Source organism: Grampus griseus (assembly GCF_964374135.1).
Source record: "Grampus griseus genome assembly, chromosome: 21".
NCBI lineage: Eukaryota > Metazoa > Chordata > Mammalia > Artiodactyla > Delphinidae > Grampus > Grampus griseus.
The window spans coordinates 29,440,468-29,453,992 of NC_139015.1; the positions used below are offsets into that span (position 1 = coordinate 29,440,468).

General features: G+C 41.1%; 1 protein-coding gene across 1 annotated transcript in view; it reads right to left on the reverse strand.

The window, feature by feature from the left end:
• NSD3 (nuclear receptor binding SET domain protein 3) overlaps window positions 1-13,525 on the reverse strand; it is a 103,365-nt gene that overhangs the window by 2,791 nt on the left and 87,049 nt on the right. The window contains exons 17-21 of the mRNA XM_082680587.1: window positions 9,525-9,727; window positions 8,709-8,821; window positions 7,855-8,124; window positions 2,043-2,159; window positions 254-395 (exon numbers count right to left, since the gene is read on the reverse strand). Of these exons, the coding sequence (XP_082536713.1) occupies window positions 254-395; window positions 2,043-2,159; window positions 7,855-8,124; window positions 8,709-8,821; window positions 9,525-9,727 (845 nt within the window). The remainder of the gene's footprint in view (window positions 1-253; window positions 396-2,042; window positions 2,160-7,854; window positions 8,125-8,708; window positions 8,822-9,524; window positions 9,728-13,525) is intronic.

Sequence of the window (13,525 nt, forward strand, 5' to 3'; positions counted from 1 at the left end):
AGACAGCAATAATTTGGAGAACTAATTCAGTGGGATCATAGACACAGAATTCTGTGATACCCTCTCTTACTACGCTCCCTTTTGCAGGATACAGATGTTTACTTCCTACAGGCAGGTAACAATTCTAAATATAGCTCTTTATCTTATTTGAATAAATACTTGAGTGTCAAAACTTGTCTGACACTTGAGTGTCAGAATGTCCTGCCCTCAAAGACATACTTGCTTTCCGGGGAGGGGGCAGAGTCCCTTTTACCTGCAGGAATGTCACAAAGAGCAAAAAGGCCAACTCGAACATCTCCATTCACCGTCCACTTTTGTGTTTCACAGTTTGGATTACAACTGTGGTTCATAAAGCGAGAATAATTTCCCTTCGGGCCAGCGTCAATGATACGGTCCTTCAGAAAGAAAAGAAAGGAAAAGTTCCTTTGACATGAAACTGAGCACAAGCGTGTCTGAGAAACATCCAACTCAGGCGAGAGCCACGAGGCAGCACTGTTTGCCACCAGCTGAGGTCCGACGACCGACAGCTCCGAAATTGTGCTCGCAGCACAACTGACTGAGTTCTCTACTTTACATGATGACCAAGTCAAAAGCAAGTAAGATAAAGTGGAGTTTAGTTTCTTTTAAAGTTTGTTTCTAGAAACAAACACACCACAGAATAATGCGACTGAGATCAGCTGGCCGCGGGCTTAGCGACAGGCATTTTCTGAGTAGACCGCTCTCAGCTCGGATGCCACTTGTGACGGGAATTATGGTGCTTTGCTGTCAGCCCTCCTTTCCTGCTCTAAGCAAGAAGCAAAGCTTGTAGAGGGGTAGATGGATGAGAGCTTAGGCCATAAAGAGGGAGGCAGGAAAAACAAGAAACTTCTCTGAATGAAGACTTGGAGATCTGACTGATGGAAGGGCTAGAGTTTGGGATATAATCTTCATAGTCTATTTTTACTTACACAAAAGTTCAAAATACCATAAAAAGCTCAACATTTTGGCTCCCTGAATTTCAACTCTGATAGTCTGGGAAAGCTCTAGAAGACGGAGCCTCCCAAGTGCTGTCCAGGTGGCTGCAGGGGTCACCGGCAGCGAGGCTAGGATTTAAGGGGCCAATGAGCAGTCACAAATAAATGGCATTTTATGTATATAAAGTATATGTTCATGAAGGTGGTAAAACTTTCAAACAGTGACATATCAGTTAACATAGTGCTTCTTTTCGATGATTTCTGGTTCTTGTAAGGCTGTTCTGACTCCGTTTTAGAGACAGCCTGGAACACAGGAAACATGGGTACTAGTCTTGGCTCATCATTAAACTGTAACAAGATATCCAACAAATCACTTAGGGCTGGATCTCAGTCTCTCGTCCTCTGTAAATCAGAGGACTGTTTTTTTTTTAAAATCTTTTATTGAAGTATAGTTTTATTGAAGTATAGTTATTGGTGTACAATATAAGTTACAGATGTACAATATAGTGACTCACAACTTTTAAAGGTTATACTCCAGAGGGCTGTTGAAGAAATTAAATGAAATAGTTGTGCTGTCATGTGCATCAAACAGCACTCGCAGTTACATGTATTAAACCAGAAGTTTTACTGTCATTTTTCTTTTGACAGCATTCACTTTTCCTAACTCATAAAAAAAGTTTAAATATATAGAACAATTTACAGTTAGGATTTTTGCTAAAGCAGAACTTTACTGGTGGTTTATAACTTAGAATTACAGAGCTAATTATCTCCCTTGGGGATAAAGAAACTGAGGGCCAGGTCTTTCACTGACTAAGAGCTGGGACTCAAATCCAGATGTGTCAACCCTGTTCCTGGTCATCTTCTCACTCACAGCGCGTCTCACATGACCTGTGCAAGGTGCCAGTAATCATTCACTTTTGTACTCTGGTATAACGAGCATATTATAGTGGGACACACACTGGCTACTGCAAACCATTATAATTTGCTTGAGAAAAACCAAATGAGAGGAAGGAAACTGAGTTTAACCTAAGACCACCAAATTAAACCAAAAAATCCTTTTTTCTTACCAAAAAAAAAAAGCAATTTTACCTTGGTAACAGTTAACATATAAAAATTAGTTACACTGTTCTCGTGGGCTCGCTTGATTCGCAATCTGCATTCTTCCTCATCAATTAATTCGCCAACATATTCATTTACAAATTCACCCTGCAGAGGAGCACGCAATACATAAATGTACAGTCAGTGTATCCTATTAGAAAGCATTCCTTAACACCACATGTATAATCCGAGAATTAACCAAAAACATTCCTGGAAATACAACTATAGTACAAAATAAAACCAGAAAATGGACACTGGTACAATCTACAGGCCTTATTCATATTTCACCGATTTCACAGGCACTCATTTGTGTGTGTTATGTGTGCATGTGTGTGGTTCTATGGGATTCTACCAGGTGTAGAGTCAGGTAACCACCACCACAAGTAAGATACAGAACTGTCCCATCAGCACAGATGCCCTGTGCTTCTCCTTCATAACCACATCCATCCTCCATCCCTAATTTGTTCTCCAACTCTATAGTTCTCCTAAAAATTTATTTTATTGAAGTAGAGTTGATTTACAATGTTGTGTTAATTTCTGCCATACAGCAAAGTGATTCAGTTATACATATATTCTTTTTTATATCCTTTTCCATTATGGGTTATCACAGGATATTGGATATAGTTCCCTGTGCGAAAAACAGTAGGACCTTGTCCACCTCTATAGTTGCGTCATTTTGAGAGTGTTCTATAAATGCAATCACAGTATGTAACTTTTAGAGATTGGATTTTTAAAGAAAAACTGAGCCTAATTCCCTTGAGATCCATCTAAGTTGTATGTATTAACAGTTCATTCTTCTGTCACTGGTGAGTGCTGTGCCACAGCAAGGAGGCACCACAGTTTGTGTGACCGGTCACCGGCTGGAGAACATGTGAATGGTCTCCGAGTTTTGGCTATTACAGATAAAGCCGCTGTGAGCACTCTGATAAAGTTTTTGTGCAGACAGAGGTTTTCATTTCTCTGGGATACATACTGGGTCATATGGTGAGCACATGTTTAATTTTTTAAGAAACTGCTGAACTGCTTTCCGGAGTGGCTGTACCACTGCGCGTTCGCACCCTACTCTCCCCAGGTAGGAGAGATGCAGTTTCCCCACTTCCTCACCAACATGTGGTATAGTCCCTATTTCTCATTTTGCTGTTTCTAACAGGTGTGTAGCGATAAGCTCCTTTTTAAATAAGTGTAAACACGGTACATTCAACCTTTCATGTTTACAAATGCATAAGCATTAACCCTTTTACCTCAAAAGCGTGGCTGATTCAGTCTAGGACAACAGCATTAGCTACAGGACTTACTGGTGTTACCAATACATTTTTAAGGTAAAGAAATGTCTTAGGCAGTAAATTAAAATGTATTTGCTTATTGCTTCACCAGACTTGTGTTCCTCCCCCGGCCCCCGACACAAATTCTCACTAGCCGTTCTCATAGCTCTTAGTATCACAGAACTGAGAGTACCAGTCATCTCAAGAGTACTATATTATATTTTCTGATTTTGATGAATAATTAAGAGCATAAGCCAATGTCCTTTCTCTACTGATAAAAAGACAAGATTGTGATTTCTGTGTAAGAGAAGGGCGCCTGTGGGTCAGCCTTTCCCTAGGTGGCCGGCCGGCCGTGGGTGAGATGGGGGAGGAACCCCGCCTGCTTCAGGCAGCCACACGCTCGTTTCAGCTGGGCCTGGTCACCACAAGAGTGCACCTCAGGCTTCTTCTCTCCCCCATTTTAACTGACAGTACAAGCTCTGACAAAGAGTTAGAAAAGAACCGCACTTCATCTCTAACTGCAACACCACGGCAGGACCGCTCTGCACGTTCAGGTACTACGCACTGTGGCCCAGAGTGGCTTTTCCTACACCCAGTTTGGACTTGGACCCCGGCTGCTGAAAACATTCTGCACCTTTGTATGGTATCACCACCCTCACCAGGTAGAAGATTTCATTGCCGTCTTGGCTGCACTGCCACCTAGTGTTCCTTTATTCTATGGCAAGTTTCCTTTAATGGAAACCTACAGAGCAGAATTTAAACCAAATCAGCTCCGCTTCATGTTTTTTTTAACAAATTGGGATTCAAGTTAAGGTTTCATTTGAAGAAAGGGTTCTGTGGCTTGAAAGGCCTGAAAACCATTTATTATAGTTTATATTTACTATTCTATGAAAATTGGTGAATACAGAAAGGTGAAAGTGCTGATATCAAACATGAGGCGTGGAAGTCTCGTAAACTCAATACCATTGTGAATAAATGTCTCTAGCTATTTTGTAAAAGAAATACTTTAGGCATCCAAAAAGTGACAAATCTTTAGTCTCAAAGAGTTGCTCACTGGACTTAAAACCATTAACTGTGAATTCAATTATGGATTAAAAATAACAAAATAAAGAACTTTTAGGGAATTCCCTGGTGGTCCTGTGGTTAGGACTCCACACTTTCACTGCTGAGGGCCCAGGTTCAACCCCTCGTTGGGGAACTAAGATCCAGCAAGCCGCGCAGTGTGGCCAAAAAAACCAAAAAAAAACTTTTACAATGCTAGAAATCTGTCCTTAAAGGCAATGGCAAAAAGGCAGGGTTTAATTCAGTACTTAATGTAATTTTTTTAATTTCTAAGAAAGAAACCACTTCATAACAGGAAGTCCCTTGTTTAACTCTGGCACACGTTTTTAGGAATTGTTATGTGTGAAAAGAAGGGGACTGACTGTGTACATTCAATTTGCTATTTGGTTTCTGTCCCCTAAGTATACCCAAACCTTCTCCATGTTGCTACAGTCTTTATGATTATGCTGTTCAGTGACTGTATATTTCTAGCTATTTTGTAAAACACCAATTGTCTTAACATTAGCAATTCCTCAAGTGCTAAAGTGCAGAATAATCCTGATTGTATTTTCTTTTCTCTTAATTATATCATTAATTTAGTAAATTAGAATATGGTTTAGAATAAGTGTTATTAAATAAATGTTATTAAAAGATGTTAACATGGTATTAAACTGGATAGATTTCAGGATGGCTCCCCAAACTCCCCTGAAATCATAAGCAAAAATTTGCAAGTGATATGCAGGGCATTAAAGTAATATCAAAACATGTGCATTATATGATGCCATTCTAAACGCAGATGGCCTTTGACCAGGCGACCCAATCCACAAACCCAATGCATTGGCAAATCCCGTTGGCTCTACCTTTAAAATGTCAGAAATCCAACCACCTCCTTCCTACTCAACTACAACCCTAGTTAGTCCAGGCCACCAGCATCTCTCTCCGGGACTGTAATGGTCTCCTTTTTATTGCTCTCTCTCCATGATCATAAATTCCCCACAGTACAGCCCAAGTTATTCTTCTGAAGCCCAGACTCTTAAGGTGGCCCCAGTGACCCCTGCCTGCTGGTGCTCACGCCGTTGTGTAATCCCCTCCCCTGGAGACAGCAGGACCTGTGACTTGCTTCTAAGCAACAGAATGTGGCCCAAGTGACAGGATGTGATTACGTGAGTTTGTTACATTAGGGCTTCAGCATCCATCCTGCTGGAGCGTCTCTTTCCCTCGCTGGCTGTAAGGAAGCAAACAGCCCTGTTGGAGAACCCCATCTGGCAGGGAACTGCAGGAGCCTCTGGAAGCCAAGAGCAGCAAGACAACAATAACCACAAACCCAAACCCAAAACACCTAATGCTCTCAGACCTAGCGCCGTGAAGAACAGAACTGTGCCAGCAGCCGTGCAAGCTGGGAAGCCCCATCTTTCCCTAGTTGAGGCACAAGAATGAGAATCCAGCCAGGTCAGTGCCCTGACCGCAACCTGGTGAGCCCCTACGTAGAGGACCCAGCTACGCACTGACCTATAGGATCTGTGGGATAGTACGCTGTGTGTTATGCTGTAAGTTGCCAAGTCTGTGGTTATCCTGTTAAGCAGCAACAGAAAATCAACACATCGAGGCAGACGGACGCCCTCCCTACTAAACTCCGCCAGAAGTCCCTGTCCCGAGGCCGACGAGGCCCCGCACAACCTGGTCCCGCTGCCCCTCTACCTTGCCACCCGCCCACCTCCCCGGCCCTCCTCTGCTCCCTCTCCAGCTCCCTGCTGTCCTGGCGCAGGAGGGCCTTCACTCCGGCCTGCTCTTCCACGTGCCTGCACGCCCTCCTCGCTCACACATTCGGGTCAGACCTTCCTGAACCCAGTCCCTGTCACCCCTACCCTCTTTGACAGCTTTGTTTTTCTTGGTGGCATTTGGTGGTAAGTGGCGCCACATGTCTATCATCTGTCCCTGGTGGACTCACAAAGGTGTCCTGCTCACTGCTGTCTTCCAAGTGCCTAGCACAGCCCCAGGCACAGGGAAGCCGCTGAACAAACACGTGCTGAATGAGTGAGCTTCACCCAAGCAATCTGACCTACAGAAACGGATGACAGATGATCAACAGAATGAAAGAATGTGTGTGTGTGTACACACACACACACACACACACACACACACACACATTTATTGGAAAACAGGCTGTGTAAATGATGGTACATTTTACTATGGAATACAATGAGACTATGAAAAACAATGAGGTGAAATCTGTATTACGGCCATAAAAATAATTTTCTGATACATTAAGTGGGAAAAAAGAATAATATGTATGATTATATTGATGTTTAAAAAACCCTACAAATACAGAATATATGAATATGTATTTGCATATGTGTTTATGTGTAGAATTGCAAAGAAAATGTTCTAAAAGGCTACATACCAACCTATGGACAATGGTCCTGTCCATTTGAGGGTGAAGGAGGAATTTCACACTTTATTATCTGTTTTTGTATTGTTTGATTTTCTTTACTACATTATATGGTATTTCTTCATGACAAAGGTGATTTTTTAAAAGGCAGAAAAACGCCAAGAATAATTTTAAATTCCCACTAGGCCTGTCTTCTCTCACTAAACACGGCTCCAAGTTCTATATGTTGGCAGGTGGGGGGAAGGGTGGAGGTGGGGGCTTGTTTTAAAACAGATTGTTCAGGCCTGTCACCAATATTTCAGGTGGCACTGTTTTAACAAGGACCCCAGAAGATTCTCAGGATATCTAAAGGTTGAGAGCCACTGTTTGAATAGCAGGATTTACTGGTGATTTTCAATTTTCTTTGAGCTATTTGCATTAAAATATCTTCTACAATGGACATGTATTTCTCATGTTAAACAAAGGGACTGCTTTGAAAAATTGCTTCAAAGTATAAGAATGAAGATAATTTATAAGTATCAAAGATCTCAACTTTTTCCAGTTGCTTCTGTATATATGATCTAGTTTGAGACTAGCAACAACTCTTAAACATGTAGGGCAGGAATTATGTCCATTTTAGAGATGAAAAAACTGGGGCTCAGCGAGGTTAAGTGACTTGACCAGGGCTTCATGGCTAATGAATTATGATGTTGGAGCAAAGTCCTGGGGTTGCTAGTTTCTGTCTCAGTACGCCCTTAACTTTACTCTTTTTCCTTTACATATTTTAAATCTAGTTTGCTTAACAAGTAAAAATTATTTCAAATAGAATTACCAGTGTCCCTTCTCCTTTTTGACTGATCATAGGAAACCCAAAGGTTATGTGTATTTTATTTTTTTAATTAAACAATTTTTTAGCGTCTTTATTGGAGTATAATTGCTCCACAATGGTGCGTTATGTGTATTTTATTACTACCTCTTTTTACTGCTCCCTCTTTGCTCAAGAAGTGCCAAACTCTCAGCTTCGCAAGTTTCAAAATTCTGGAATAAATCCCCATGTATTTAATCCTTATTGAAGCATTTCTAAGAGGCATAGGTCCTGGTCTGTTCCGCCACTGCCCCCATCCCACGCTACCTTCTTGATGCTCCTTTTGGTCCTGAGGCCCCAGCCTCTCCGCTCCGTCTTGATGATTTCTGCGTCCGGGTAGAGCCTCTTGGTGAAGCACTGGTTCTGGCAGCGCTCCCCTGCCGGGCACACCTGCGGGTGACACTCGTACTGCAGCATTCTGTTCAGGCACTCGGACTCCAAGCCACACGGGTTCTCGTCAGCCGGCTTGCAGTTACAGCGGGGAATCTCTGACAGGTCTGCAACCTGGATCTGTACCTTTCCTATCACTTTGTTAGCCTGAACAACAAAATCACAAATGGGAGGGAGGAATTTGAACAGGACACAGGAAACACCCAGGCCCTCTTGGCTCTGCTACTGCCCTGTGGTGTGACCCTGAGAAAGGCTCTTTATCTTGATCATAATTTCCCCATGAATAAGCTAAGACTAATAGCTGTCTCTCCTTAGTTGACAAAAATATCAAAACCTGATGTGAGTTCTCACTTATTTATCCTGTGTATTTCTCCTTCTACCAGTTGATGACAATTTCAAAACTGAAAACCACTGTGGGCTGTCTGGAAGAAAGGGGTTAAATCCCTATATTTTTATTCGGTCACACGGCAAACTGATGGATCAAGAACAGGTTTCCCCATCAAACGTATTTGCTCCTCGGTGTGAGGGGCTCATCAGAGCCCCCATCAACCCAGGGCAGCAACCCCGGCTCCCGGCTGATACTCCAACAGAAGCTCTCAGGTTGTTCTGCAGAAGACTGGGTGGTAATTAGCAAAAGTTTTTATAAGACAACAAGGGCCTCTAACTACTAAGAGAGCAATGCATTTCATCTTGTCTGTCAAAGAGCAATGTTTTCACGGGTAAAGACTCACTTTGATGTGTTTGTAAGGAGGGGGTTTTCTTGAGTTTTTTTCAATCTCTAGTGCTTCTTTACTTTCTCTTTGCGCTTTCAATTCCTGGAAACGTTTTGCAGCTTCTTCCAACGCTGCCAATAAGACCAAACAAAGTATATAAATACCAAAAACCAAATAAACAAAAAACATTAAGAGATTAGTTTTACCCTGCCTTCCCAACACACTGAATCTGGCCGGAGGGTTTCTTTTTAAAATTATATTCTGGAAATAACCATTTACCACCAGGACAGGGTAACACTGAAATAGGATATAACTCCTTTACGGCTGAACACTGTGCCCTGTGCAGGCTGTTGCTTCGGAGGAGAGGTCCCACTTCAATGATCAGAGGTTTCCACGTGGACCAGAGAGCAGCTCTTTACCTCGTACCAGATTTAAATTCACTTTACTCTTACCCAGAAAGCCAAACTTCCTGGCAACTTGTTGCAAAAGCAGCTGTAAGGCTCTTCCTGGGAAGCATTTAGTCTTACTATCTTACAAAGGAGCTTCACTTGATTAAGAAGACTATGTATTTCCAGAATAATCTCTATGTTTGTAGTAAGATCACTGAGGGAGCTCCTTTCACGTACACAGCACAGTCTACTACACTGAATGTATTTTTCCAGCTGACTGGATTGTGATGTGGTTCTAATGTAATTGGAAACTTATGGAGGCCGGATCATAACACCTGGTGAAAACTCTCTAACACCAGAAACACATCTTATGCAAGTTAGGAGGTGTGGAGAGATCAACCCAGGGGTGTTAGTTCTGAGCCACTGTGAACGTTGTCCAACGTACCTTTTTTGAAGGTCTTGTTAATACTAGTCTGTCCCTCAGCAAAGCTTTTGTCTCCTTCGACGTAAGGGAACACTCTGCCCTGGTGTACCCAGTAGTAGTCGTGAGAACCGAAGAAGAACACGGGGAAGTCCCCCAGGTCGTGCTTGAGGCCCTGGATGTTGAGTGGCACAGACCGGGGGTTGCAGATCTCCGCTGGCCACCACCTGAAAGCAGGAGGATGAAATCGCACTACGCTTTACGTGGCTGCTGGGAGCCAAAAAACAAAGGTTGTGTACTTCGCAATTTTTATTCAGAATCTAAGGACACAAAATACCTCGCTTATCTTTAATCCTGCCCAAACCACACGTCATTTAACAACACAATGAATGAAATAGTGAACACAGACTAAACAAACTAGGCCCTAAACACCCAATCTAGTTTCTTCCTTAAAAAATTAATATTTGATATTTATAAAAGAATGTATATCATGAAAAGAAAGCATAATAATAAAGTAACAATGAAACCACTATACAACTTAAGAATCAGAATTTACCAATAATATTCCAAACCAGATTTCAGTCCTAGGAAAGTCATGTTTTTCTCCAAATGTGACATTCTTAATACCAAGTCTGTCTTTATTCCTAGTAATCAAGGGCATCATTTGAGAATAAACTGATGCTACAGTAAAGAATGCCCACTCCCATTCAAACTGGTGTTTTCTGACTCTCTAATCAACCAGGATAAATACTTTCTGGTCAAATGTACTAGGTTTATATCAGTGTATATTTCAGAATCTAATTCATCTTAGATCATAATAAATGGGAGATTTGGGACAGGACTGAAAACATAACTCCTTCATGCGACGATGACTGTGTCCACAGCAATCACTGAGGGAACCACCTGTGAGGCTCACTGGACAGTTTCCCACAATTGGGCAAGTCAGGAATTGTAGTATATAAGATCATCGATACCAAGAGTAGATATATACAAACTTAAATTTCTTTCAGTCTCTTATTTATAGATGCCTAATAAAATTGTTTATTTAATGAACAACGACATTACTGAGAAGATAAATGATGGCACGGTCGCATTCCCAGATTTATAGTGCGACCAAGAACACGCTTCACCTAAAAGCACTCCGTGTCCATCTAAGAGTTAATTAAAAACGTGGGTAGAAGTCTGTGCTCAAATTGTTAAAACAAAACAACACTCTTTTGTGTAATCAGTATTTAGCTCTCCCTCAAAGCAGGCTGGGCGGTGGTCGTATTTCCGAATCGCGTCAAGGCGTGCCGGGAGCTCGCGGTAAGTGCGAGCACTGGCTCAGGTAGACAGAGGCACGCTTTCTGCCAGCCTTGTTCCAGGCACTCACCTCCCCCAGGAAGCTTCACAGCAGAATAACTAGCTATTGAAAAGAAACAGTTTCGTGGGGCCCAGAAAGGCCTGATTGGAAAAAATACATTAAGAATTAGTTCATGGATGTGAGTCTTTGCAAAATGAACAAGAAGAATATGAGCTGCATATGAAATCTCAGTGAATTGTGAATGGGAGCACTGCTTTGGGCTTCTTTAAAATGTAATGTGATAGCACAGGGGGATGAGCTCGGTGCTTTGTGACCACCTAGAGGGGTGGGATGGGGAGGGTGGGAGGGAGACGCAAGAGGGAGGGGATATGGGGGTATAGGTATACGTATAGTTGATTCACTTTATTATATAGCAGAAACTAACACACTATTGCAAAGCAATTATACTCCAATAAAGATGTTAAAAAAATGTAATGTGATTAAAATTTAAGTATTAAAATTAAGTCAACTATATTTTCGTATTCATAAGTTTTTTAAAAAAGGAAATATGTAATGTACGGCACAGTGACTACAGTCACTGCTAAGAGACTATATTTGAAAGCTGCCAAGAGAGCAAACTTTAAAAGTTCTCATCGGAGTTCAGGCTTTTCTGGCACTAGCTGTCCTGAACTCCTAGCTTGGCTCCCTGTCATAAACACTGCACCCTCCTTCACCACACACAAAAAAAGTTCTCATCACAAGAAAAAAAAATGTGTAACTATATATGGTGACGGATGTTAACTAGACTTATTGTGATCGTTTTGCAATACAGACAATGTCGAGTCATCGTGTTGTATACCTGAAACTAATATAATGTCAATTATATTTCAAAAAAAAGGCAAAAAAACTTTTAAAAAGGAAATATTCTGAAATGTGTTTGAAGATCTAAAGGCTCCTTACACTGTTTTAGATATTTCTTATCCAGGAATGTCTTATCTATTATTTGTCAAACCTGCACCCCTCCCCTCCTGGAAAGATATATATTTTTAATTATAAAAGCAATGTGTGCTGGTCAGAATCGCCATCACTAAAAAGTCTACAAATAACAAATGCTGGAAAGGGTGTGGAGAAAAGGGCACCCTCCTACGCTGTTGGTGGGAATGTAAGTTGGTGCAGTCACTATGGAAAACAGCACGGAGGTTCCTCAGAAAACTAAAAATAGAGTTACCATGTGATCCAGCAATCCCACTCCTGGGCATATACCTGGACAAAACTATAATTCAAAAAGATACATGCACCCCTATGTTCACAGCAGCACTATTCACAATAGCCAAGACACAGAAACAACCTAAATGTCCATCGACAGATGAATGAATAAAGAAGAGGTGGTACATATATACAATGGAATACTACTCAGCCATAAAAAAGAATGAAAAATGCCATTTGCAGCAACATGGATGCATCTAGAAATTATCATACTAAGCGAAGAAAGTCAGAAAGAGAAAGACAAATACCATATGATATCACTTATATGTGGAATCTGAAATATGACACAAATGAACCTATCTACAAAACAGAAACAGACTCACAGACATAGAGAACAGACCTGTGGTTGCCAAGGGGGCTGGAGGGGAGGGAGAGGGATGCACTGGGAGTTTGGGATTAGCAGATGCAAACTATTATACATAGGATGAATAAACAACAAGGTCCTATTGTACAGCACAGGGAACTATATCCAATCTCCTGGGATAAACCATAATGGAAAAGAATATAAAAAACAAATGTATATATGTGTATCACTGAGTCAGTTTGCTGTAACAGCAGAAATTAGTACAACACAACACTGTAAATCAACTACACTTCAATAAAAAAAAAGACTATACCTTTAAAATTATTAAATGTAACTTTATGGAAAAAAAAGCAATGTGTGTTTCTTTTAAAAATTAAAACAGTGCAGAAATGTATAACAGAAAAACTGAAAATGGCTCCCCCTAATAATCTCATGCCTCAGACTATTAACATTAGATGTTTTTTTTCCAGGTAATAATAAAAACATATTATATCTAGATCTACAGTTTTTAAAAGTTGTATAAACACATGGAGAGATAATGTATATACTGTTTAACATACTTCCTAAAATTAACTATATATTGTGGATACCCTCCCATGTTACTATACGCACCTGCATATTCCTTCTTTTGGCTTCCAGGTATTCTAAAATATGGATACACTACAATTTATCTGACAAATACCCTACTGACTGAACATTTGGATTATTTAAATTTTTGCAATTAGAAATAATACTGCAATGAACACCCCTATAAGTACACTTCTGCCCATTTGTCCAGTTCTTTTCCTTAGATAAATTCCCTGAAGGGGAACTACTGGGTCAAAGGGATGCACAGTTACAAGTCTGATATGTGATGCCTTACTTGGACAGGAGCACTTGTCTCCCCATGCCCTCCTAAGCTGCAAAATTATTACTCTTAAACCTTTGCAAGTCTGTTAACTGAAAAGTAAACTCTTTGTTTTTAATGTACATTGATTTTTAGTGAGGCTGAGCATTCTTTACATGTCTATTTTCTATTCCTTTGCAAACTGGCTCTTTCTCTTCTTTGCTCCTTTTTCTTTCTTTTTTTTTTTTTTTTTTGCGGTACGCGGGCCTCTCACTGTTGTGGCCTCTCCCGTTGCGGAGCATAGGGTCCGGACACGCAGGCTCAGCGGCCATGGCTCACGGGCCCAG